This window comes from Symphalangus syndactylus, chromosome 7 (genome assembly GCF_028878055.3).
Source record: "Symphalangus syndactylus isolate Jambi chromosome 7, NHGRI_mSymSyn1-v2.1_pri, whole genome shotgun sequence".
NCBI lineage: Eukaryota > Metazoa > Chordata > Mammalia > Primates > Hylobatidae > Symphalangus > Symphalangus syndactylus.
Window position 1 is genome coordinate 111,101,681 of NC_072429.2, and position 27,474 is coordinate 111,129,154.

Here is a 27,474-nt window from a genome sequence, read left to right on the forward strand (position 1 = left end):
ACTGGTGAATTCTACCTTATACTTAAAGAATTAACATCAATCTTTCTCAAACTCTTCCAAAAAAATTTAAGAGGGGAAAACATGTCCAAACCTGTTTATTGCAGTCAGCCCTGCCCTAATACCAAAGCCAAAGACACCCAAGAAAAGAAAACTATAATCCAATATCCCTTCTGAACATGGATGCAAAAATCCTCAACAACATGATCGTAAGCCAAATCTAGTAGCATGTTTAAAAAAAATCATATACTACGACTAAGAAGAATTTATTCCTGGGATGCAACAATGCTCAAATGTATAGAAATCAATAAATGTGATACATTACATTAACAGAGTGAAGAATACAAGGCACATGATTGGATCAATGAATGCAAAAAAAATATTTAAATGTATTTGACACCATTTCATTATTAAAAACTCTCAAAAAACTAGGTGTATAAGAAATTTACCTCAACATAATAAAGACCATATATGAAAAACCCGTAACTAACATCATACTCAATGGTAAAAAAAAAAAAAAAAAAAAAAAGCTTTTTCTTTATAATCAGGAACAATGTAAGGATATCCACTCTCTCCACTTCTAATCAAAATACTACCGGAAGTCCTAGCCAGAGGAATTAGGCAAGAAATAGAAATAAAAGGCATCCAAGTCAAAAAGGAAGAATTAGAATTGTCCCTGTCTGCAGATGATAAAATCCTAAATGCGGAACAACATAAAGACTCCATGGACCACACTGAGATGTCATCTTGCCCCAGTTAAAGTGGATATTATTAAACAACAAAAAAAAATGTGGAGAAAAGAGAACTCTTATACATTGTTGGTGGGAATATAAATTAGTCAAGGCATTATAAACAACAGTAGGGAGGTTTCATAAAAAAAAAAAAAAAAAAACGAAAATAGAACTATATAAAATCCAGCAATCCCACTGCAGGGTATATATCCAAAAGAAAGAAAATCAGTATATCAAAGAGATACCTGCACTCCCATGTTTATCGCAGCAGTATTCGCAATAGCGAAGACATGGAATCAACCTGTGTCCATCAATGGATGAATGGATAAGGAAAATGTGGTCTACATGACAATGGAGTACTATTCATCCATAAAATTGAAATCCTGTTATTTGCAGCAACATGAGTGGAACTAGAGGATATTAAGTGAAATGAGCCAGGCATAGAAAATGGATATTGCATATTCTCACTCATATGTGGAAGCTTCAAAAGTTGATCTCATGGAGGTAGAGAATAGAATGATGGTTAGCAGAGGCTGACTTGGAAGGCAGGGATGAAGAGAGGTTGCATTAATGGGTTCAAAAATACAGTTAGATAGAAATAATAAATTCTGATGTTTGATAAGCAGGGTGACTAGAGTTAATGGTAATTTATTGTATACTTTAAAATAATGAGAAGAAAGATTTGAAATGTTCCCAACATAAATAAATGATAAATGATTGAGGTTATGAATGATAATCCAATTACCCTGATTTAATCACTACGCATTGTATACATGTACAAAAATATCACACGTATCCCAGAAATATGAATAATTATTATGTATCAGTAATGTTGAGGAGATTCCATTAAAAAAACTGTTAGAACTAATAAATGAATCAGTAAAGTTGCAAGATATAAAATTAACATACAAAGAATCAGTTGCATTTCTATATACTAAAAATAAACTATCCTATAAGGAACTTAAGGAAATAATACCATTTACTATAGCATGAAAAATAATAAAATACTTTAGAATAAACTTAACCAAGGAGGTGAAAGACTTGCACTCTAAAAACTACAAAATAGTAGGCGGGACGTGGTGGCTCACACCTGTAATCCCAAAACTTTGGGAGGCCGAGGTGGGTGGATCACCTGAGGTCAGGAGTTCGAGACCAGTCTGACCAACATGGTGAAACCCCGTCTCTACTAAAAATATAAAATTAGCTGGGCGTGGTGTCGGGCGCAAGTAATCCCAGCTACTTGGGAGGCTGAGGCAAAAGAATCGCTTGAACCCAGGAGGCAGAGGTTGCAGTGAGTCAAGATCATGCCAATCCATTCTAGCCTAGGCAACAAGAGCGGAACTCTGTCTCAAACAAAAACCAAAAAACGCGAAAAACTACAAAATAGTGATGAGAAAAAATACAGAAGACACAAATAAATAGAAATACATCCCATTTTATGGATTGGAATATTTAATAATGTTAAAATGTCCATACTACACAAAGCAACCTACAGATTCAACTTGATGCTTATCAAGATCTGTGACATGTTTTTCCAAAAATAAAAAAAGTATTAAGATGCATATGGAACCACAAAAGATCTTGAACAGCCAAAGAATTCTGGAGCAAGAAGAACAAAAGTGTTGGGGTCACACTTCTTGATTATATATTACAAAGATACAGTTACCAAGACAAGGTAGTACTGGATAAAAACAGATATACAGACCAAAGGACCTCCAGATGAAACTGGAGGACATTACACAGTAAAATAAACCAATCACAGAAGGATAAGTACTTCATGATTCCACTTCCATGGGAAATCTAAAATAGTCAGACCCAAAATGGAGTAGAACGGTGCTTGTCAAGGGATAGGGAGAGGGGGAAATGAAGAGCTGTGGTTCAATGGGTATTAAGTTTTAGAGATCTGTTGCATAATATTGGACTTATAGTTAATACAATATTGCACACTTAAACATTTGTGGAGAGGGTAGATTTCACATTATTCTTACTCAACAACAAAAAAAACCTTGTAAATTCTTGTGAAAACATTAAAACTTTATCCATATAATTTTGTAATTGAATTGAAGTAATACTTCAAACTTTTAAGAAAATAAGACAATGTTTTCTTTGAGAAAGTTGCTATAATATATACATATTAACAAAAATATTTTAATTAATATAAACTTGTTCTTAACCTTTTTGAATAGCACATGATATTATTTTTACCTGTGTATTCAAGATGAAATCCTGCAGCAGAAACACTGATGTCTGATTGAAAATTTAGATACAGATTATTAGACGTACTATTCAAAAGATGGGGTATTGTTGTTCCTGAAATGATATATGAGAAGGCAACTCAATGACCACATAATAAGTATTATAATAAAATTAAGTAAGTTTACTAATCAGCCAATAGATTACCACTAAAAATATGCATTAATCAAGTTGTTTTTCAAAAAAAAATTAATAGAAATATTTTTCTCACAATCCTCTTTCAATATACTGTTTCTGTTTCCAAGAAGACAGACCACTTGAGATGGGTTTAGATTGCTTCCTAAAAATAGGTAGGAGCAAAAAGGGCTGGTGAAAGTTAAAGCTATACGTTTGACATGTTCACTGGAAATAAATGTTGAATTTCATGTGGATTTCAGTATTCCGTGCATGAGCTAATAATAAACAATAAATACATATATATGTAAAGTTATATTTTGTTAGAAACATGAATGTTTGCAATGATTGCTTTCAAAGAGATTATTACTGTGTATTCTCTCTGTTTTCCAATATGTTTTTTTGAAGACTGTGTTATACCAGAGGCTTCTGATTATCAAAGTGATAATCAGTTTTAACTGCCTGTATGTACCAGATTTGTGAACTAATTAAAAAGAAACACAAAATATGAATAAAACACAGTTTGCAAACTAAAAAGGAATGAATAATAAGCTTAATTTTGAACTTTGCAAAGTAAAAACTTTGTATGAGTCAGATAATATAGTCATTGATTTCCTTTTAATAATGAATTAAAGTTAGACAGCTAGATAGATACATTATTCTATACCAGGTCAAGTGCCTTAATGTTTCTTATACCCTGACAGCAAAGCTGGTAGTCAGCTTTTAAAAAAATTCCAATTATGAACTACTGTTACTCTTGTCTTTCAGCAAATGCATTATAATGATGTTTTTCTGGACTTCTGAAGGAGATCAAATTTATTTTATTAAGTTATTGAGCTTGAAAATATAAAGTATCTGCTTGAATCAATTATTTTTTGACTTTGCTATTGAGCAAATAGTTTAAGATCTTTGACTCCAACTCTAGCAGTTTCAAATGGCAAGCATGAAAATAAATAAGTGTTACTTCTACATCTTAAGACAAAGGTCAACGAGCATATGAGTTGAGGTCATTACAAACATTTCTTTATAAGTAATTACTTTCTTTACATTTGCTTTGCACAACTTTGCGGACCTCACCCCGATGTCTTCTATGGAAGAACAGAAAGAATTTATTACAGAGCACACACTTGCTTCTTTCCTGGCCATAGTGTGATAACAGCAACCACCGAAGACAAGGATAAACAGAAACTTAAAAGGTCATTTCACCTGCCTTAAGTCTCTTAGAGGATGTTATTGATTAAGAGCTCTAGTTCTGGAGGCACACCAGCTGGGTCCCAATCTCATTCTAACATTAGTTGTACAACCTCAGGCAACTTAATCTCTCTAAGCCTCAATTACCTACCAGGTCTGCTAGAAAGATCAAATAAGTAAGTGCATGGCAAATGTCACACAGAGCTAGCACTTAGTAATCAACAGCTGTTATTTATCACTCATATTATCATTATATTATTACTTTAAAAGTATTACAGATGGGTGTGGTGGCTCATGTAATAATCATGTGATTACAATCCCAGCTAATCAGGAGGCTGTAAGACAGGAGGATCTCTTGAGGCCATGAGTTGGAAACCAGCCTAGCCAACATAGTGAGACCTCGGCTCTAAAAAAACAAAATAAAATAAAAATTAATAGGGGTTGTGGTATGTGACTGTAGTCCCAGCTACTCAGGAAGCTGAAACAGATGGATCACTTGAGCCCAAGAATTCAAGTCTGCAGTGAGCTATGATTGCACCACTGCACTCCAGCCTGGGCAATAGAGCTAGACTCTGTCTCTAAAATGCAAATAATAATAATAATAATAATAAAGTATTACCCCTAACCTATTACAAATAAAAGTGTACTAAAATTGCATGGGATTTTTCTAAGATTTCTATCTAAATCTATATTGTTCATGTTTAAATCAAATCACTCTTGCTCCAGATATTTCTTTCTTTTCCTCATTGGTGATGATAAGTAATTGGTTCCACGAGTCCATTTAAAAATCTCTTAAAAGCTTAAAGCCATTCAAATTTATTTCAGCATCTCTGAGTTGAATAAGTTAATAAGTTAGCTATATTTATATTTCTAGAGTTTAAAAAGTATAATAGTAAAAAATTAACAAAGTAAAACTTTTTATTTCAACTTCTATATGTCAAAATAAGCTTTTAAATTATTGCATAAATTACCTTTTAAACCTCAATAAATCTGGCTGGGTGTTGTGGTTCACACCTGTAATCTCAGCACTTTGGGAGGACAAGGCAGGTGGATCACCTGAAGTCAGAAGTTCAAGACCCTCCTGGCCAACATAGCGAAACCCCGTCTCTACCAAAAAATACAAAACTTAGCTGGGCGTAGTGACGCACGTCTGTAATCCCAGCCACTCTGGAGGCTGAGGCAGGAGAATCGCTTGGACCCAGGAGGCAGAGGATGCAATGAGCTGAGATCTCACCACTGCACTCCAGCCTGGGAGACAGAGCGAGACTACATCTCAAAAAATAAAAACCTTAATAAATCTAACAGATTTTAAAAACAAGTCAACATCTTATATAAAAAAATAAGACTTTTATTTTATTTCTGGTCTTGTTACACATGTATACACTAATTTTATATAATTTTATTCATTTCATAGAAATAATTCTGTATTCTCTTTATTGTCACTTAACAGTACCTTGTAGCATTTACCTGGTTATTTTCATGACTTCATAGCACACAATTCAAAGCACAGTCTAATTTTTAATTATTATTGTTCATCCTTTTATTTTAAGGAAAAGAGCGTACATACTATTCCTGAACCCCAACTCAGCTGAAAATATTACCAGCAACATAAAACCATCAATAAATAATTACACAAATATAGAAAGAATTGGTAAGAATATAATAAGGTTTTAAATATCAATATTGATATCATCTTTAAATCTTTCAAACTTCAGTCCTTGTATCTTTGTGTATAGTTTGTAAAAAGCAAATTAAAACTACCAAGTAAGAGTTGTAGATAGCTCTTTAATTTTTTTTATATTCCTAATTATATCTGTATTTTAATTAAGCTCAGCTCTCTTATTTACCTGAATAGCTTCCAAGTCTTGGAGCATTGTTGTCTCCCCCATCATAAAAGTCCAGAGAATCCCAATTATGTTCTGTAGCAAAGCTAACAACTTGCACCTGTGAAATAATAATTACAGGTAAGAATACACATTTCTAACCAGATACACATAACTATAGTCCACCAATCCCCCTTGGAAAAGAGAGTTCAAATCCTGGACCACATAATTGTGACCCTTCATAGAAGTATTTTTAACAGAACTGATTTTTTCCATTATTGCACTGGCTTACACAAGCTGATTTTTATATAGAAAAGCCTTTGAAGCACCCACCAATGTTCATTGTGGGTATAACCAGAGCAATGTCTGTCACTACCTCAGAACATTCTCTTTTCAAAAGATTTGAGCTAATCTAATGACTCAGTGCCACGAATCTCAATGCATGTTCAAAACAATTGGTTAATTTTTATGTATATGTACTGATTTGAGTTTTCTAATTTGCTTGTAGCTATTAGGAAAAACCAGATTTGTGGTCTACAAGCCTATAGGACCTTATAATATACCTTTTTAAAACCAGGTTTATTCCTGGATACTTTTAATTTATCCGTTCCTTGCAAAAACTTTGCTCAATTTCTTCTCTTCCTTTTCTTTCTCTTCCTTTTATTTAAAAATTTTTAACATGCATATTTTTAATAAGTTTCAGTATGGATGACACATAAAATGATATTTTGTAATTAATTCAAATGAATTTTTAAAAATTTATTTTAATGAATAGAGTTATAGTAACTAAGTCACAGTGAAGGTCCTTAAAGTTGAGAAGGGAAATACTGGGGAGGTTTAATTCTCTCCTGTCTATTACAGTTTATTTAAAGAAAGAGGCATGTGTTACTTTATTGCACATCACTTGGCACAGCTTGAGCTTTTGCAAGAACCCACAAGACCCTCACAACTGTGGATACTATCTATTTTGCTATTTCTTTATTAAATTTTTTGTAGTTTTAGAGGAAGGGAAGGAATAACTTTATTAAAAGTTTTTTTTAAGCTAAAATCTGTTAAAAATGTAGGCATTGCACTCATTCACTAAATAATTACAACAATTTCACTCATTAAAAATTTGTTATCTGCAAAATAGCCCATCATTATTCTTCCATGCAAGTGAATGCTGTTGCCTGTTTCCAGGGGTGAGTGCCACATGGCAATAGATACCCTGCCTGTATGATTGGCATCAGACCCAATGGCAATGTTCTAAGATAGGAAGAAGACCAGAAGTAAAGCTATAGGGTTGTAGTATAACAGCCACCTCCTTAAACAATTATCAATTCCCTCTTCATATCTAAATTTTCCTTTCAGTCAATTCAAAGGAAGAAAATGCTGCATTCAGCTTTTTTAAAAATGTGAAGATTCACACATAAAGCTGAAGATATTGAGTTATTCCACTGAAGGAAATTATTGAGTGCCTAGCAATGTAAAAAGAGTCAAACCATGAGCTAGGTTTAGTGGACCATGAGTAATCTTCTTTAGCCACAGTAGGGGGTATTTACATAAGAATAAATATACATGAAAAGTTAGAGAAAGAATAAAAAAGTTCAAAAGGGCAGAGCACAGTAGCTAAATACAAGAGAACTTAGAATCAAAGAGCCTAGGTTTGCAACTTCCTGGCTCTCTCTTCATGGGCATATCACTCAAGGAAAGTTGTTCATCTTTCTGTACCTCAGATTATTTACATAAATTATTGTCATAAAGGTATCAAATTCATAGATTCATTGTAAAAATTAAATTAGTTAATTTGTATAAGGCACCCAGCATGTAGTAAGGACTCAATAAATCTTAGCTATGAAGAAGATCAGGGGAGAAACTCAATAAAAAACTAAACACCAGCATAGCGACTATGCACTTCAAGACGTAGTGACATCTTCAGTTTTCCAATGAAGGTTTCAGAAGTCGGAGGAAGAACATGATTAAGACAGTGCTCTAGGTACAGCACTGCATTGGGTGAAGAAAGTAAAAGTGAAAAGACAATTTCAATATCTATTTCAGTAATATTTCAATATGTATTGCAGTAAAAAACAATGAGACACTCAAGTGTATTGGAGGCAGGAGTAGTAAAAATGGGAACCCAGATGCCACATGTGTTGCTGTAGAGGAAGCTATTAAATTCTGTGTGATTTGAATAGGGGAGGAAGTGAAAGGAAAAATTTGAGAATAATTTGTTTTCTTTTCTCTGTTATTGAGAGTAGTGGGGTAGCAAAAGCAAAAATGTAGACATCTCCAGGAAAATCCATTACCTAGGTGGGAGAAAGACAGTCAGTTTACTTCTGGATACATGTGTCTAGTGTATATAGCTGAATAATGGCTTCTGAAGATAGCAGGTTCTGATCTCTGGAACCTCTAAATACTACCACTGTATATGGAAAAGGGTCTTTCAGATGAGCTTAATTTAAGAATCTTGAGAAAGGGGAAAAGAGGCAGAGGGAGATTCGACACTCATGGAAGAGAAGACAATGTGAACACGGAGGCAGAAATTGGAGTGATGTGGCCAGAATCCAAATGCCAGCAGCCACTAGAAGCTGGAAAAAAACAAGGAAGAGATACTTTTATTCCTGAGACCCTGAAATGGGCAGGGATGAGGGAGGAGATGTTCTGCCAGCATCTCAATTTCAGTGCAGTAAAGCTGATTTTGCACTTCTTGCCTCCAGTGCTATGAGGAAAAAAAATAAAATCTGTTGTTTGTAACTATAAAACTCATGGTAATTTGTTACAGCAGCCAGAGAGATGTAATATAATTTGCCACTGGGATTTGAGGTACATTCTGAATGTAGTTTGGCATAATAAAAATAAAAAGAGTGTAGAAGCAGAATTTGGCCAGAAGAACTGGCAGACAATGCTATGAGATTTGTTAAGGGACTCAAATAAATGATCGAGTACTCACTATGACAGAAGACATGTGAAAGCCAACTAAAGATTTTTTTTTTTCTTTTTTAGACAGAGTCTCACTCTGTCACCCAGGCTGGAGTGCAGTGGCACGATCTCGGCTCACTGCAAGCTCCGCCTTCCGGGTTCATGCCATTGTCCTGCCTCAGCCTCCCAAGTAGCTGGGAGTACAGGTGCCCGCCACCACGCCCGACTAATTTTTTGTATTTTTAGTAGAAACGGGGTTTCACTGTGTTAGCCAGGATGGTCTCCATCTCCTGACCTCGTGATGCACCCACCTTGGCCTCCCAAAGTGCTGGGATTACAGGCGTGAGCCACTGTGCCTGGCCCAACTAAAGATTTTAAAAGAGGTAACTGCTGACTCAGTGTTCAGAGTAACTTTGCATTAGATATAGTTGTCCATCATGGCAATGGAATAGCTTTACGAGGTAACGAATTTCCAATCATTAAAACTAGGCATCTATCCTATAACTGTTCAAATTCCATTTTACTTTAGATTATATAAAATCATGATAATCCTGCTGTAAATTGATACAATCATGTAACCAACATATTTTCCCCCATGGTTTATTACATAAATATTTCCCTTTTCTTGATAACTATCACGTTAATTTTGAATGTACCCCCACTCAAATTTTCCAATAGACCCTGCTAATATAAACAAACAAACAAATGAATCCATTCTTTGCCACAAAGAGTGGGAAATTCTCATGTAATATTAATTTAACAAATTAATCTGTTTGTTGAGGTAATTCCCAAAGAATGTTCAATTATTCTATATTATTGTAATTTTTCAGCATTCCAAATGTTTCTTCTTTTCTCCTCTTTTCAAGAATGATTATCCCACTTTATCTCATATATGATTTATTGAATATTCATATAATTCTTTATTCACACACATATTTGGCCCAACAGAGAAAAATATTAAACATTGCTTTAAATCTAGTGTAGTAGCCAGGTAGCTTTTAGGTAAATTTAATGAAGTTTCAAATATAAGTCATATATTATGTGTGTGTGTGTGTGTGTGTGTGTGTGTGTGTGTGTGTGTGTGAGATATGTCTAAAACTAGCATCCTTATAAGTGGCTAATCAGAAAAAAGTCCTTGATAGTTTTTTTTAGCGTGTTTAAAATTAAAAGTCCCAAATGCTTTATACACTACATGTTTGCCAAACGGGCTGCTAAACTCAAATTTCGTTTTCTAAAGTACAGTCAATAAACGAAGTCCTTCCTCAGTGAAAGATTTTAGTGTTATTCATATGTGTCCAGTTTTGAAGTGTTTGCCTAGGATAAGTGATATATAACATAGTTTTTCTGCAAATATCTTAGTAGTTCATTATGCCTGCTAACTCTAAAATAGTCAAAACTCCACTTGTGCAAGTATTCATTGATTCGTTCTAAAAATATTTACTGAGAATATACTGCCAAGCACTGTGCAGCATGTACTTCCAGGAGCTGTACTAGCCGTCAGAATGGACTTGGCACTGTCCTCATGAGCTTACAGACAATTAGTAGTAACATTGAAATGTGATGGGTATGATGATAAAGAAATTCCAGGGAACTGTGAGAACATACAGCAGGAGAACTTAACCTTGTCACAAGTTCATGGAAGGTCTTCCACAGAAAATGTATTTAAGTTGAGACAGAAACGTTGAGTAAGAATAAGCAACATAAAAGGAGATCATAGAGAGTACTGGCAGAAAGAACAACATGCACAAAGGGTCCAGAGGCAAAAGAAAGCTAGGTTTTTATAACGAGCGAAATAGTGCAGATAGAATAGTTACAAAATGAGAACACAGCACAATGGCATAATCGATAGTGTCAAAGGAGTTAAGGAGATTGGAGACAACTGAGGTATTAGATACAAGAAAATGATAGTATTATATTTTTACTTTCAGATGGTTACTCTACTAGATGTACAGGGAATAGACTGGAGGAGAATAAGAACCTGGGACAAGGATGACGCTATGACGCTATCTGATCTTGGGTAGTAAAAGTGTGGATGGAGAGAAATAGAGTTGTTTAAGAGATTTATGAAAGACAGACCTGATGAATTTCATTGTACCGAGTAAGAGTCAGAGAAGAATCAAAATTTCTGACTTGTGTAACTTAATGGATGAGGAAGTTGTTCTGAGAAAGAAAACACTGAGAAAGTTCTATAGTTTTGAGAAAATTCTATGAAGTCAGTTTTAGACAGGTTGAATTTGATAAGCCATCAAGAAGTTTAGCTGAAAATGTCCAGTGGACAGTCGGATATATGTTGTGCAGCTTAGGTGAGAGGTCTGAGTTAGATATTTAGGTCTGGATGTCATCATTTATTCAGTCCCTCATTCAAATATATGTTTTCTGATTGTCTATTATGATTGACGTCCTCGACATTTCTAGCACATAAAAGTAGCTGAAGCCATGGAATTAGACAAGGTCCCAGAGAGAGTAAAGTGAAATGAACCAAGGCCACAGAATCCCGTAAACACTAATATTTGAACAATGGATTGAATTGGAAGAGGAGACCATGTAGGAGACATAGAAGTAGGAGCTACAGATGTAGAAGAGAAAACAAAACAAAATCCAAGAAAATATTGGTGTCCTAGGATCTAAGGAGAAAAAAATAGTCTATTAGGAGTCAGGGGAGGAACAGCAAGATAGAGAGCTGCTGACAGAGCAAGCAAGATGAACCACACAATGGATTTAATCATATTTAGATCTTCACTGTGAGACTGGCTCTATTAGAGTATTGGTTGCTGAAGCCACATTGCAGTGGGTCAAAAAGAGAAGATGATAACTAAAGAAAACAAGCCAGGGTTTTCATAATTTTAAGATTAGATGGAAATAAGTAAGTGAATGTTAATATATAGATGCTCTTGAATAACCTTCAGAAGATTATAACCAGATGATGTGGTAAAAGTTATATGAAGATTCTAAAGGTATCATATCATTTCAGATCCTCTATACAAGCTGGAACATGGGCAATCCCAAAATCCTTATTATTCCTCTATAATAAGATAGGATTGATTAGTTATCTTCAAATTTCACAAATTTTCAATAAACTAGCAAGAATGTAAGTATGCATCTATAATCTCTGGATGTCCTTAAAACTCTGAAAATGTACCTGCTTTTTGTTTTGTCATTGGTTTGCTGACATATTTTACTCCCAATGCCTGTCAAGTAATTTTTAAAACATCTGAACAATTATAAACCTACGAAGCTGATTTTTTTTACTAAAAATTATGCTTCAATCTAATTTCATTATTAATGCATGGCATCTTGGCTAATTTTTCCACAACTCTTATATGTCTCAAGTTTCTAAAGAAAAACTCTACAAATCAATTAGAGAAGTAATCAAGTTATATCTGTGAAGGCTAGATAATGTAATATTTATGAGGTATAATTGCCTTTCTTAGAATATATATACTGCTTCTGCAGCAAAATACTATCAATTCATCCAGAAAAAAAATATATCTTTATGTAAAACAGAGTAACTGGTCAAATAGCAGCCCCCAAAAGAGCCATAATTCAAATAACAGGACAGTCACTGTTGATTACCTATTTTTAAAGAGCATCCTCCTTCCTTGCTAAGAGAGATCTGGCTTAGTTCAATTAAGTGAGAGATGTGTGCCTAATAGGAGGCTGCACTTATTGCTTACTCCTGATATGTAATATAGTTTTATTTGAGCCAAATCATAGTAAATCTTTGGTTGTTGCCCACTGCATAGATTAGGAATGGATATGATTGCAATCTTGGTCAATAAAACAGGAGAGAAAGACTGCTGGCAGGTTTCCTGAAAAGTTTTCCTAACCACTGAAATGGTACATAACATAGGGACATTCGGTTTTAGCTGCTGGCCATTGCTATGTAGGGCTGTTATGCCTAGAGCTTTTGCAGCCACCTCAAGACCGCAGGAGAAGGTGTCTAACAACTAAAACCAACAGGCTGAGCATGGCAGAACAGAGAGATGGAAATAACCTGGGTGAGGAAAGACACAACTGAACCCCTGAAATAATGTTTAAATCTGCTTACCTCAAGATTCCATGTTATATGGGGGTAACACATTGTTTTTTGTATTGCTTATGCCATCTTGAATTGGCTTTCTGTTAATTCTACGTGAAAAAAATTAATAACAAATATCTTTCTATTCATTTCAACCATGTCAGTCAAAACCACTTGCTAAACTTTTAGAAATAATGTTCATTCTGTCATTTCTGAAAAGATTAACTACAAACATACAATGAAAAGAAGAAAAACTTAAATATTCTTACTTGAATGCCAGCTCCCTCTGGCACTGTGATCTTCCACACACAATTCAGATTGTTGTCATAAGGCTCAGGGTATCCAGGTGACAAAATAGTCCCTTTGCGCTTAGTTAAAATTCCACCACAGGGCACTAAAAATAAAGCAGTCCAAGAGAGGGAGTTAATTCTAATGCAAAGGATTAAAATAAGAGTAAAGGTCAGAGATAACATCTTAGACAGGTACTAGACTTGCAAATCAAATCATACTTTTTCAAAACTGATAAAAGAAATGAAAATGAAGTTTTTGTATACCATGAAAACATTAACAAATAATTAGACAGCATTAATGGGTGACCTTTGAATGGCAAATCTAAAAATCACACTACAATTAACTCAATAACAGCATATTATTTGTATTATATTACTAAAACATGCATTGACTAAATTTGCCTTAAAAATAGTTCATTTCTAGATAAAAATTATCTTGAATTTTTAAAAAATTATTTGATACTGTCTCCTTCATGCATTCTTTGAGGAGTAACAGCATCTACTGGAAAGTAATGAGGATGATGATAACAATTATATTATGATCATAACATTTATATAGAGCCTACTATATGCTAGTCACCCTTCTAAATACTTTACATATTTTAACTCATTTAAGCCTTCCAACAACTAATGAGATATGAGTAAGTACTCTCCACAGTCTACAGCTGAGGCAATCAAATGGAGTCATTAAGAGATTGTCTTGCCCAAGATCACATATTAAGAGATGAAGCTGGCCAGGTGCAGTGGCTCACGCCTGTAATCCTACCACTTTGGGAGGCCGAGGAGGCTCACAAGGTCAGGAGTTTGAGACCAGCTTGGCCAATATGGTGAAACCCCATTTCTACTAAAAATGCCAGACGTGGTGGTGGGCGCCTGTAGTCCCAGCTACTCTGGAGGCTGAAGCAGGAGAATCGCTTGAACCCAGGAGGCAGAGGTTGCAGTGAGCCGAGATTGTGCCACTGCACTCCAGCCTGGGAGACAGAATAAGACTCCGTTTCAAAAAAAAAAAAAAAAAAGATGAAGTTGAGATTTGAATCCTGGCAGTTGAAGCCAGAGTCCATGTCCTTAGGTGGAACTGAAGATACTTGAAGTGGTCCCAGTTTAGTTATTGCCAGTCTAACTACTACAAGAAAGAATATGTATGCAGACCTACTCAGAAGTCAATAAAGGCTTCTATCATTTTTAGAAGGTACTAGTCTGAAAGTAAAATTATCATGCCATTAATAGAATCACCTTGATTCTGGCCATGACCTAACTCATAACTCTTAAATTCGGTGTGACTTTGACCTGTTCTTTAAACTCTCTGAAACACAGATACCTTATCTGTGGAATGGTAATGCTATTGTTTCTAAAAGGCTTTTGTGAAAAATACAAAGAAACTAGAATGTGCATAAGAAACTAGCACACTGCTTGGAACACAGTTAGAAATCAATAAATGCTACAAATATTATTTTAGGTCCCAATGGTACTGTGCTCCTGGGGAATTTGTCCTAGTATGGCTATAAATGATGAGATATAAAGAACACATCTTTTGTAATAATAATTTTTTTAAAAGTGAACTACTGTTTTGTGTCACTTCCAAAGACAAATGCAAAAACCAGGGCAATTACTCAAAAAAAAAAAAAAAAAAAAGTGTTGCAAACTTTTTAAAATAGTGTGACAGTATATTTTTAAAGAAACTCACTTAGTTGTGTTTTCTTACAAATCTCTGTTAATGGGTTATATACAAATTCTTTTTAAATTAGTCAAAATTAATTTAGCCCATTTAAATAGAAAACCAGCAGTTTTGCATGATTTGAGAATGACGTGCAAGCGACAGAGGAAGAAATTTAAAATATTTGCCCAAAAAATAGAACAAAAAAAGTAATTGATGAAGTGTTGATCCTGCTGATGAAAAAAAAATACTTCATAGATGCTCTTCCTCTCCATCGCCACCGCCACAACCTTTCCTCATACGTACTTTTTTTTTTTTTTTCTGAGTTACTACATTAATCACATAAGTGGCCTCCCTATGGCTGGTATGTTTTCCATGCACTATATTTTTCAAATTACTGTCAAAATTATCTTTCTAAATTAAAATATGACATGTTGCTTCTCTGGTGAAAATTCTTCAAAAATTTCCCCATTGTCTGAATTCACAACTCTCACAGATAGTTTCTTTCTTTTTTTTTTTTTTTTGAGACAAGCTCTGGCTTTGTCACCTAGGCTGGAGTGCAGTGGTGTGATTACAGCTCACTGCAGCCTCAAATTCCTAGGCTCAAGCAATCGTCCCAACCCAGCCTACAGAGTAGCTAGGACTACAAGTGTGTGCCATCACACCCAGCTAATTTGTGTATAGATATTCAGCTAATTTTTATATAGCTAATTTGAGGAGACAGGATCTATGTTGCTCAGGCTGGTCTTGAATCACTGGCCTCAAACAGTGCCTCTGCAGCCTCCCAGAGTGCTAGGATTATAGGCACGAGCCACTGTGCCCGGCCTACAGATAAATATAGTTAATTGTATTAGTCTCTGACTTCATCTCCAGGCTTGTAACTATAATTTCCCAAGTCCTCATCATCTTAATCCCCCATCCCAGTTCAGCCTTCTAAACTAATTTGCTCTCTTATTGCTGTCACTTGATTTGTCCTTCTCTCACCTAGCTAACACCTACCCATCTATGGACTTTCAGTGTGAATGTTACCGCTTCAAACCTTTGGAATTGCCCTGTGTTGTGTCCTATAGTTTCCCATAGCGCCAAATGTTTTCCTGTACAATTTTATCATACTATGCTTCCATATTATTTTTATGTTAGTCTCTTGCAATAGACTCAAGTCTGAGCAGACAAGGTCACCTTTATGCCTGAAACTCTGTTTATCAAGATTCTAACTCTTCTCCTTCTTTGCATTATAAATTTCCTTCCATGCTGCTACAATGACAAGCTATCTCCTCTTCCTCCATCCTCTCTTTCATGCACTAAATCAGGCTTTTGTCCTCACTACTGTAGTGAAATAACCATGTCAAAGTCACCAGAATATTAATGTTGTTGTGATATGATCAATCCTTAACTTGCATTTTACTCAATCTATGGATAATTAGCTCTCAGTGTTGATCACTCCATCTGTCTTGAGCCTTTGTTTGCTTGAACACCAGAACACCATACTCTCCTGGTTTTCTTCTCTATTATTGTCTGCACTCAGATGTTTTTTTAACTCATTCTCCTCTTTGTAACTTTGTCTTAGGCCATATTCTCTTTCTAATCACTGTCCCCCCTCAGTGATAACATACACTTCCATGTCTTGTATATACTCTGACTACCAGATATTTATCTCTAGCTGTGATTTCTGAGAGTTTTGCAATCATATGTCTAATAAGTATCTCAAAATGGATATGTCCAAAATAATAACTTTGAAATTCTTCCTCATCCACACTCTCTTTCATCTCAGAGAATGTCACCACCATTCACTCAGTTCTTAGGCCATAAACCTAAGACTCATCTTGATTTATCTTTCTTGCAGTCAAGTTTACATTTACATCTATTCTCAATCTATCAGTAATAGCTCCACCTTAAAAATATATCCCAAAGCTTACTAATTCTTATCACTGTGACCATAATCTTCCTATCTAAATCACATTACTTTTCCCCTCCATTACCTTGATAGGCTTCTAATTAGTTATATTGGTTCTACTCCACATCTCCCTACACTAACTACAGTGATTTATTAGAAACTAATTAATATCATATCACTCCCCAGCTCAATATATTCCCATACTAGTTAGAAAAATTTCAAACTCACCATGGTCTTCAAGGATCCGTGTGACTTGGCCCTCTGCTCTGCCTCTCTAAACTCATTTCCTATCACTCTTTGCTATCATTTACTGTGTTCCATGTTCCAGACACTGTGGCTTGAACATGTCAAGATCTCTCTCCCCTCAACAGTCCATACACTTGCTCACCGACAAGAAAGACTTTTATTCATCCCTCCCTTTGTTCATTTTATTCAGGTTTAAAATGGCAGAATGCTCTGCATGTCTTGTTGCAACCCCAGCTCCTGCTTTATTTTTTTCTGCAGCATTATCACTCCCCAAAAGAAAAGAATATATTTCTTGAGGACTTTTGTCCTCCTCCACTAAAATGTAAAATGTAAATGCAAAATGTAAGGACAAAGATCTTATATTATTATTCAAAACTATGTCACCACTGCTTAGAATAGTGTTGGCATGCAGTAAGCACTCAATAAATTATTGCTGAATAAATCACTGAAGAACTGATTGTGTATCTGTATATATCTTGTGCTTTCAAATTACCTCTTTATCATTCCTGCATCATTCCTGTCTCCCAGTATTTTTCTAAACAAGCCATATTTGTCTATTTCTACTTCAATCATCTTTATTTACCAACAAAATATACTATAGGAAAATTAGCAGATATGCAATACCACATACAGAATTTTTTACATTTGACTCTCATATATATTACTTAATCTAACATTTGCATCCTGTTTTTAAAAGATATATGATAAATTTCTGTTCTGATTAGTATTCAATATAATATGTGGATTAATAAAACAGGCTTTCAAATCAAGCAGCCTAAGTTCAAATCCAATTCTGCTTTTTTATCTAAACCAAGAGGTTTCACTATCTGTAAAATAGAGATAATTATATCTATCTTCCAAAGTTGATGTCAATATTAAATAAGATAGTGCTTAATAGTGCTTCATTCAAATGCCAAAAATTGCTATTTATTATTGTATTTAATAACTTTTTCATGGATGAATGGATAGATGAATAAATGGATAAATGAATGAGATGGAGATTTTGTATATACTCCTTCACGAATTTTTTTTTCCCATTCTAAGAAAAGATGAAGTAGACAGGTGTTGCCATGGAGACTTTCAAGTAAAAGTGGTTCTTTCTGGGTCTCTAAAGAACTTGAAAAAACAGAACCAGATAAGCATGATCAGATAAGCAGCTAATTAAAGACTCTTTGCCTAAGGGGAGTAGGTGGCAGCTTCCAGGGCTTTTCAAAAAAGACCTCCCACTAACAGAAGTACTTATGCCTAAGGCCATATATTGTCAAAGCTATTAGTGGCTGCAGGGGGTTATTTGAATCACAGAGTCTAAAAGGGAGGAAAGCCTGGGGGTTTAGGAGACTGCAGAGTTTAAGAAATGTGAAGTGTAACAAGGTCAAATTTGAAAGATAAAAACTCAGTCTTCAGCATAAGTTTTATTTTTCAGTTTTACACTGGTCTCAAGTCTAATTTTTTTAAGTAAAATTTTATTGTATTTTATTGTAATTAAGAAAGGCTTGGAACTACAGCTTTGTACAAGATTATTAAATATTGTTTACAAACTGGTTGTTGAAGTTTGTGAATCTTCTAATTTAGCATTTGACCATTTTAACTATAAGCACAACTCACATATCATGTCTTATGGGGCTGCTTTGCAAACAACAGTTTAGTTTTAGTATGTCAGTGTGTGCAAAATTAATGAACATTTTCTTGTGCTTTACTGTGACAGAAAAAAAAAAAGACAGTGTTGATAGTAATAATAAGAACTGTGAAACTGAAATGATACAATTGAGAGGGAAATCATTAGGAATGTAGAAAGCAGTATTGTTTTGGTTTCAACTGGATGCTCACTTGGCTTAAGCTGTTAACTGAGCATTCATTGAACTGTGAAGACAGAGAAAAACAATCATCATGTATAAAACCCTGTAAATAGGCTGTCAAAGATTATATCTAAACTGTAAAGTGTAAATAGAGAATTTGCTCTCTCTCAGAATAAAACTCCCCATATAATATGTAAATCTATTGCTTGTGTTTTACCAACATACATATCTTTCCTGCAGATGTCAGAAGAGTTTGAAACCTCAGATTTGTAAAGGTTTAAGCAAGGAAACTATGCAATAGTATCACCATGTGGTGGAATACTGAAATGGAAAAAGTATGGACCTTGGACTTTGGAAGTCCTTAAGGGTTGTCAGACCCTCTACAAATATTCGGGAAATTGATACAGTAATTCACTAAAATCCACTCACTGAATAAAAGTTTGCTGAACACCTGTTGTGTGCCAAGTTCTCTTTCGATTGAGCCAAAAACCAATATAGTGACAATGGAAAGGGGGACAATGAAGACAGATTAAGAAATGTTTTGCAACCAAAAATTATCCATAATACAGTTTAATGGTTGCTGTAAAGGTAATGGTATAAAGAGTAAACGGTTGATGGGTGGCAGAAAATTATTTTAGATAGGATGGCCAAGAAAGAGAGGAGACTTCAATGAAATGATGTCATGAGATAAAAAGCTATCTGTTCCAATCAGAGGAAATAAGAAATTCAAAAACCTTGGGGCAGATGTTTTATGCAGTTAACAGAGGTTGAAAAGGAGCACAAATTAAAGAGAACACTTTGATATTAACGTAAGATAGCTCTGCACTTGACTCTCATATTTGAATATTTAAGACACTGAGCTTTTCCTATCTTAAAAATATTTTAAGACATGACCATTTTTATTCGGAACATTTTGAAGTTAAAAATATTTATAGTTCAAAATAGAAATGCAAACTATATTTTCATTTATGTAAAGATTAGTAGTCGCACCAAATGGTAAAACTTAAACTTGTCTATCTTCTGACTGTCACTTAGAATCATCACCTTTCTATTTCTTCTCTCACACAGACCCCATATATCCATCTGTCATATTGTCAACTTTGTGGATTTACACCTGTTCCACAAGGAAGAATATTTTTTAAATGGTATAAGGTAATATGTCTTTTTCATGTGATCTTGGCAGAAAATACAAGTCATATGACAATTTTCTATCTCTGGATATGTACTTTTAAACTGCCTCATTCTATTCAGCTATTCAGGCTATAACAAAATACCATAGAATGGGTGGCTTATAAACAACAGAAATTTATTTCTCACAGTTCTGGAAGCTGGGAAGTCAGCACTGGTAGATTTGATGTCTGCTGAGGGCCCCTTTCCTGGATTATATATGACCGTCTTCTGGCTGTGTCCTCACATGGTAAAACAGGCTAGAGATCTCTCTGGGGTCTCTTTCATAAAAGCATTAATCCCATTCATGAGAGCTCTGCCCTCATAACTACCTTCCAATCCCTGCCCCCAATACTATCATCTTATGGGTTAGGATTCTAACATATGAATTTGGGGGATTCAAACATTCAGACTACAGCATTCTGCTGCTGGCACCCAAAATTAATCTCCTCACATGCAAAATACATTCATTCCATCCCAATAGCCCCACAAGTTGTAATTTGTTCCAGCATCAACCAGAAGTCTAATGTTCAAAGTCTCATCTAAATATCATGTCAATCACATGGGTGACACTTTAAGATATGATTCATCCTGAGGCAAACTGACCTCCAGCTATGAGTCTGTAAAATCAAACAAATTATCTACTTTCAAAATACAATGGTGAGACAGGCACAGGACAGATATTTCCATTCTTAAAAAGAAAAACAGGGCGGAAGAAAGGGGTAACAGATCTTAAGCAGGACCAAAACCTTAAAATTCAAGAATAATCTTTTTGGTTCAATGCTCTGTTCTTCAGTCCCACTGGGCCTGTGGTCTCACCTCCTAGACTCATAGGTTGGAGGTCTCCTCCCAGACACACTGCAGGGAAGGTTCCACGTTCTGGACCTACTGGAGGTTACAGTCTTACTTCTGTAGGTTTGCTGGGCATAATATATACTACAGCTTTCACAGGTTAGAGTTACATGCCTGTGGTTCTCCCTGACTAACATCACACACCAGAGGCTCTACTGTTTCACAATCATATGGGTGGCCCCACCTCTGTCCACTGGGCATTTTTCCACAAGGCAATGCTAAAGGTGTGGGGCTATCCACATGACCCCTATGGCAGTTCTCTGCCTGGGCAGAGAGGCTTTCCAGGACACCCTTTGAAATCTACACAGAGGCAATCACATCTCCATAGCTTTACTGGGTACAGAGCATGGTGAAACAGACCCACAGAAACTACTCCTGTGTAGCCAAGCAGCTGTGTGACAGACTGCATGAATCAGAGCTTGAGGTTTAAGGCCCTTCCTTTGAAATCTGACTCCAAGGCCCTTGCACTCTGGGCCTGTGACTGGATGGGCAGCCTGGATGATCTCTGAAACGCATTCAGGTCCATTCTTCCTTTGTTTTGGACAATAGGTCCTGGCTTCTGTTTAGATGGCTGACTAATCTTCTCACTGTATTGATGAATAGCTTCTAGCTTCTACTGAGATGGTCAATTCATACTAATCTTTTTATCAAACATGACTTAATTAAACTCTTTTTTTTTTTTTTTTTTTTTTTTTTTAAGACAGAATCTCGCTCTGTTGCCTGGGCTGGAGTACAGTGGTAGGATCTCAGCTCACTGCAACCTCCGCCTCCCAGGTTCAATCAATTCTCCTGCCTTAGCCTCCCAAGCAGCTGGGATTACAGGCATGCCCCACCATGCCTGGCTAATTTTTGTATTTTTAGTAGAGACCAGGTTTCACCACGTTGACCAGGGCTGGTCTCAAACTCCTGACTTCAGGTGATCCGCCTGCCTTGGCTAAACTCTTAAAGTTCTCTTTTGAATAGGTCTTGTCAGTTTTCTAATACAGGTAGGTTGAAAGTTTTTAAAATATAGAAGTTTTGATTCCCAATTTTTTTTAGACAGAGTCTTGCTGTGTTGGCCAGGCTGGAGTGCAATGACGTATTCTTGGCTCACTGCAACCTCTGCCTCCTGGATTCAAGTGATTCTCCTGCTTCAGCCTCCAGAGTAGTTAGAACTACAGCAGTGTGCCACCACAACCGGTTAATTTTTGTATTTTTAGTAGAGACGGATTTCCCATTGACCAGACTGGCCTCAAACTCCTGACCTTGTGATCTGCCCACCTCGGCCTCCCAAAGTACTGGGATTACAGGTGTGAGCCACTGTGCCTGGCCCTGATTTCCAATCGATTAACAATTCCATGTTTAAATCATTGGCAGTCAAGAGAAGCCAAGCTGAACCATTAACACTTTGCTTAGGTATTTTCTCAGCCAAATATCCAATTTCATTGTTTAAAGTTTTACCTTCTAGAAAACTCCAGAACATGAACATAATCAGCCACTTTTGTTATAAAGTGGCATAATCTTTGCCGCATTATAACAAGAATATTCTTTCCTCTATTGTTCAACAACTTATTCCTCATTTCCATCTAAGGATTCATCAGAATTAGCTTTACTATCCACATTTCTACTAATATTCTGCTCATAACCACTTAGATATTTTAGTAAAAAGATGGTGCCTTTCTCTAGAGCTTTCCTTCTCTTCTTCTGAGCCCTCATCAGAATTTCCCTATACAGTCCTTTCACAACAATGTAGGCTTTTTCTAGCATGCATCTCAAACTCTTCCAGCCTACACCTGTTACCGAGTTCCAAAGCTGCTGCCACATATTTAGGTTTTTGTTACAGTAGAACCCTACTCCTGGTACCAATTTTCTGTCTTAGTCTGTTCAGGCTACTATAACAAAAAAACATAGACTAGGTGGCTTATAAACAACAGAAATGTATTTCTTATAGTTGTAAAGGCTGGGAAACCAAAGTTTTCTAAAGCACTGGCAGATTCGGCATCTGACGAGGGCCCTTTTCCTGGTTTACAGACAGCTATTTTCTTGCTGTGTCCTCACATGGTAGAACAGGTGAAAATATCCCTGGTGTTGCTTTTATGAGGACACTAATCCCATTGGTCATCTCCCAATGGCCCCACCTCCCCATACAATCACCTTAGGGGTTAGAATTTTTACACAAGAAATTGGGGAAAACAAATATTTAAACCATAGCAAGAATCAATGCAAAATCAAAAGTAGTCTGTTCTATATCTAAAGACTCCTGATGGATGCAGCGTCAGGGTTCTCAAAAAGCCCAGGAAACTACAGACTGCTGGATCTCTGACAGAGAGATGGTGTGGGTTCCTGGGTACCTCATCTTTTGCCCTAAAAGTAGGAAGTGAGTTCTCGCTGAATCTAGGTTGAGAACAGTAAACAAGCATTCACTCCTGAAGTAGAATGTCAGTAATAGACTAGATAACAGCCTAAAGTCTTTCATAGGCTTTAGTTCCTGGTGTTAGCTACTGTACTTGCTAAGATAAATCCTTAGTTGGATAGCATCACCTTACTCTTTTTATATAGTTTTTTATTTTTGATGGCTAAAATGCTGGGATTAATCAATTGATACATTTGAAATACAAAAACACTTTGTGATAATCATGTAGAATAGGGGCTTTTTTCAGCTTCAGACACAAATGGCTAATGGTTTAAAATTTAGTCTTGGGCCAGGCCCGGTGGCTCACACCTGTAATCCTAGCACTTTGGGAGGCCGAGGCAGATAGATCACCTAAGGTCAGCAGATCAAGACCAGCCTAGCCAATAAAGTGAAACCCTGTCTCCACTAAAAATACAAAAAAATTAGCCAGGCATGGTGGTGCATGCCTGTAATCCTAGCTACTTGGGAGGCTGAGGTGGGAAGATTGTTTGAACTCGGGAGGCAGAGGTTGCAGGAGATCGCACCACTGCACTCTAGCCTGGGTGACAGTGCAAGACTCCATTTCAAAAAGAATAAAAATAAAAACAAAATAAAATTTATAGTTTCATATTCTCTGTTCTATGTTTCACAAATATTCTCTTCAAATGTTCTCTTTCTTCACTCACTTCTCTTTGCTTGCTATTTTGCTATTTTTTTAAAATTTTTTCTTTTCTCTCACTTTTTAATGTGACAGATCATTTCTCCCATCTATATCTTGTCCCTTTCTAACTCTGTCTCATCTGCATGTCTTCATGGACATAAGAAAATTTATTTCTTTGGATAATGTGATGTTTAAATTTTTAAGGTAAGAAGAAAAGCAGAGCATAAACATTGGTTAAATATACATTTCCAAGGCCTATTAAAATTGTAGTAATAATTATTTTAACTTTGTTTTTATTTTATGTTAAAAAATTTGCCAACAATGAAAACAAACCAAAATGTCTATTTCTTTAAGTATACTCCTCAACCATTTGACCTGGAATGCATTAATTGGTGGAAATTTCACTGTCTTCCCAAATGGTGTATTTTAATAAAGATTTACTATTATTTTCAATGAAATCAACACATTTTCCCTAAACTTTCTTATAAATTTTAAATGCAAATAGAAGTCAAACATTCAAGGAATCCTAAATTAGAGTTGGAAAGAATGACAGTACTCAATGCTTTCAGCCTTTTCCGAAATGCAAAAATCTTCTGTGGAAGGCACATTTTCCATATAATGACTTCAGATAGTTTTAAAAATAAAATATCAACACATTAAAATCAATAGTATCAAACACTTGATCATTACTGCATATTAAGTCCTATATTCTGCATCGAATACTTTTAGAATTGGAATCTTCTCTCTTGATTTTGTGGTGGATTATTTGACAAAAATAAAAACAACTTTTTTTTTTTAGTACTTACTAGGTTCCAAGAACTAAGCCGAGGCTTTTGATCATTTAGCCATAATGAACCTATGAAGTTCTCTTATTTTCTTGTTTTATTGGTATGGGATTTGAAGATCAGAGGTTATGTAAATTTTCCAGGACCTTATCGTAACTCACCTCAAATCAGTCATGTTGACAAAGCCAAGACGTTCACCCACAACTCTTGTGCTGATAATTTAGTACAATTCCCAGCTCTGGTGATTTCACTCAATTTTACATAATTCTTTACAACCTTTCACGTTAATTAGCATATTAACATGATAAATATACAAACAGAACCTTTAAGGATTAATTCATACATTTACATTTCAGTTCTTGGCATATGTAGGTTCTTTGAACACTCTAACTAAAGGAATAAAAGGGTTTTTGATGATATTTAAAGATTAACGAACAAGTTTATGAATTTCCATGTCATTATATTACTGTTTTTACAGTAGATTATATGAAACTAAATGAAGAGAACTACTTATCTAAGTCCTTTTATTTTTACAGCATCGATATTTTCTGTCAATACCTACATAAATATATTAAAACTGACACAGAAATGATGTAAATAATTACTGGGGAAAGTGAGGCAGAAATAATGATTCTTAGTAATTATAGAAAAAGATTTAAAAATCTGTGAGTTTTGAAGAGAGTTATTATTATGTGTCTGTCTTCAATTATTAAACTGATTTCAAGCAATGTAATTTCTGATTTATGCATATTGCATGACTAATTTTCACATAGACATATAGAAACATTTCTTTTAGCTCATGATTCCTTTAGTTCAGAATGTTATAAATGTTATTTATAACATTTCACGAGTATGAAGTCAATGTATTGTGTTGTATGTATTGTGGTTCAGAAAAGAGGACATTATTTGTTTTGTCTTTATGAGAGTACAAGTACCTAAGAGGAAGATCTCTCTGCCGTATTAACCCCAGCTCTCTAGGAGGCACAAGATAGGTGGAACATCAAGTCCAGCTGATTTATCTCCTGTATTTGTAGACTGTCAAAAATGTATTTTAATAGAGTCAGCAATTCTGCATAATAAATGAGGCAGAAATGTAATTGGGAAATAGCTTATAAGTCGGAACACAAAGATAAGCAATAATCTATCAATTAATTTAGGGTTTAAAGGTAGAAAAACTTAGTTTTAAATCCTGCCTCCACTCTAACCCTTACTATGCTCTGCCACTTTAAAGAGACCTATTTTACCTCTTCCGGACTCAGTTTATTTGTCTGTACATTCCAAAAGTAACAGTTCCATAGATTTGTCAGAGGATTACATCAAATATGTATTTAAATTACTTATCATGGAATGGGGCTCTTTTAGACAATTCAGGCTGCTATAACAAAATACCATAGATTAGGTAAGTTTTCAACAACAGAAATGTATTTCTTAGAGTTCTGAAGATTGGGAAGTCTAAGATCAAGGTGACAGCAGATGTAGTGTTTGGTGTGGGCTTGCTCAGTGCTTCACAGACAGTGCCTTCTGTGTCCTCACATGGCAGAAGGCTGAATATGCTTCCTCAGACTTCTTTTATAAAGGCACTAATCTCATTCCTGAGGGTAGAGCCCCCAAGACCTAGTCACCTTCCAAAGGCCCCACCTCTTACTATCCCCACATGGGGGATTAGGTTTCAACCTAAGAATTTGTGTGTGTTGTGGGGGGGCAGTGGGGTGAGGGAGAGAAAAATATTCAGATGATATGATCGGCAAATAGTGGCATTAAGAAAATTATAAATATCAGAAATCAGAAATCGTGGTTATTTAGCTAAAAGATGAGAAAATTGAAGAGTCATTTACAGTCCTCTAGTGTTTTAAATTATTTTTTGTAAGTGTTCATTCAACAAATAACAGGATAATACAAGAATGGTTCAGATTCCATTTATTGTCATGGAAAAAAATAAAATATTTGTTGTAAGAAAAAAATGCACTGCGAAATATGCTAGGCATATTTTTTGGGGGGGATGGGTGTGGTGATATCAAATTCCTAGAGAAATCAAATGACCAACCATCCTTCCTAGTTATTTGTGACAGCCCAGTTTATACCATTATCCTAGCACAATTGTTGACAATGTCCTGATTTAAATGGTAAAAAAAATGTATTTTACTTAAAGCAAATATATTCTATAAAAATTACATATCCTGGCCGGGTGCGATGGCTCACGCCTATAATCCCAGCACTTTGGGAGGCCGAGGCAGGTGGATCACAATGTTGGTAGTTCAAGACCAGCCTGACCAACATGGTGAAACCCCGTCTCTACTAAAAGATACAAAAAATTAGCCGGGCATGGTGGCGGGTGCATGTAATCCCAGATACTCAGGAGGCTGAGGCAGGAGAATCACTTGAACCCGGGAGGCAGAGGTTGAGTGAGCCAAGATCATGCCATTGCACTCCAGCCTGAGTGACAGGGTGAGACTCCGTAAAAAAACAAAACAAAACAAAAGTACACATCCTGTGAATGCCTATCAACAGATTTATCTTTGATCTCTTCTCAGTAGAAATGAATGTACCGTCTATGTTATTTCACAATTCAAAATTATTTTTTATTCTAATGACCTATGAACTGACATGTAAACAAATGTATTTTAAAAAGGTAAAAATAAGAATGGCAAATATAATTCATTTTCATATGGCAAAATGTGTTATTGAAAAGTAATTTTATATATTTATGATTGTTTATGTGTCAATATACACACT

At 35.4% G+C, this 27,474-nt stretch overlaps 1 protein-coding gene across 3 annotated transcripts in view; it reads right to left on the bottom strand.

The window, feature by feature from the left end:
- CSMD3 (CUB and Sushi multiple domains 3) overlaps positions 1-27,474 on the bottom strand; it is a 1,218,611-nt gene that overhangs the window by 155,267 nt on the left and 1,035,870 nt on the right. For all 3 annotated transcript variants that reach the window (XM_055287089.2, XM_055287087.2, XM_055287086.2), the window contains 3 exons: positions 13,295-13,419; positions 6,134-6,230; positions 2,934-3,038 (listed from right to left, as the gene is read on the bottom strand). In XM_055287089.2, the coding sequence (XP_055143064.1) occupies positions 2,934-3,038; positions 6,134-6,230; positions 13,295-13,419 (327 nt within the window). The remainder of the gene's footprint in view (positions 1-2,933; positions 3,039-6,133; positions 6,231-13,294; positions 13,420-27,474) is intronic.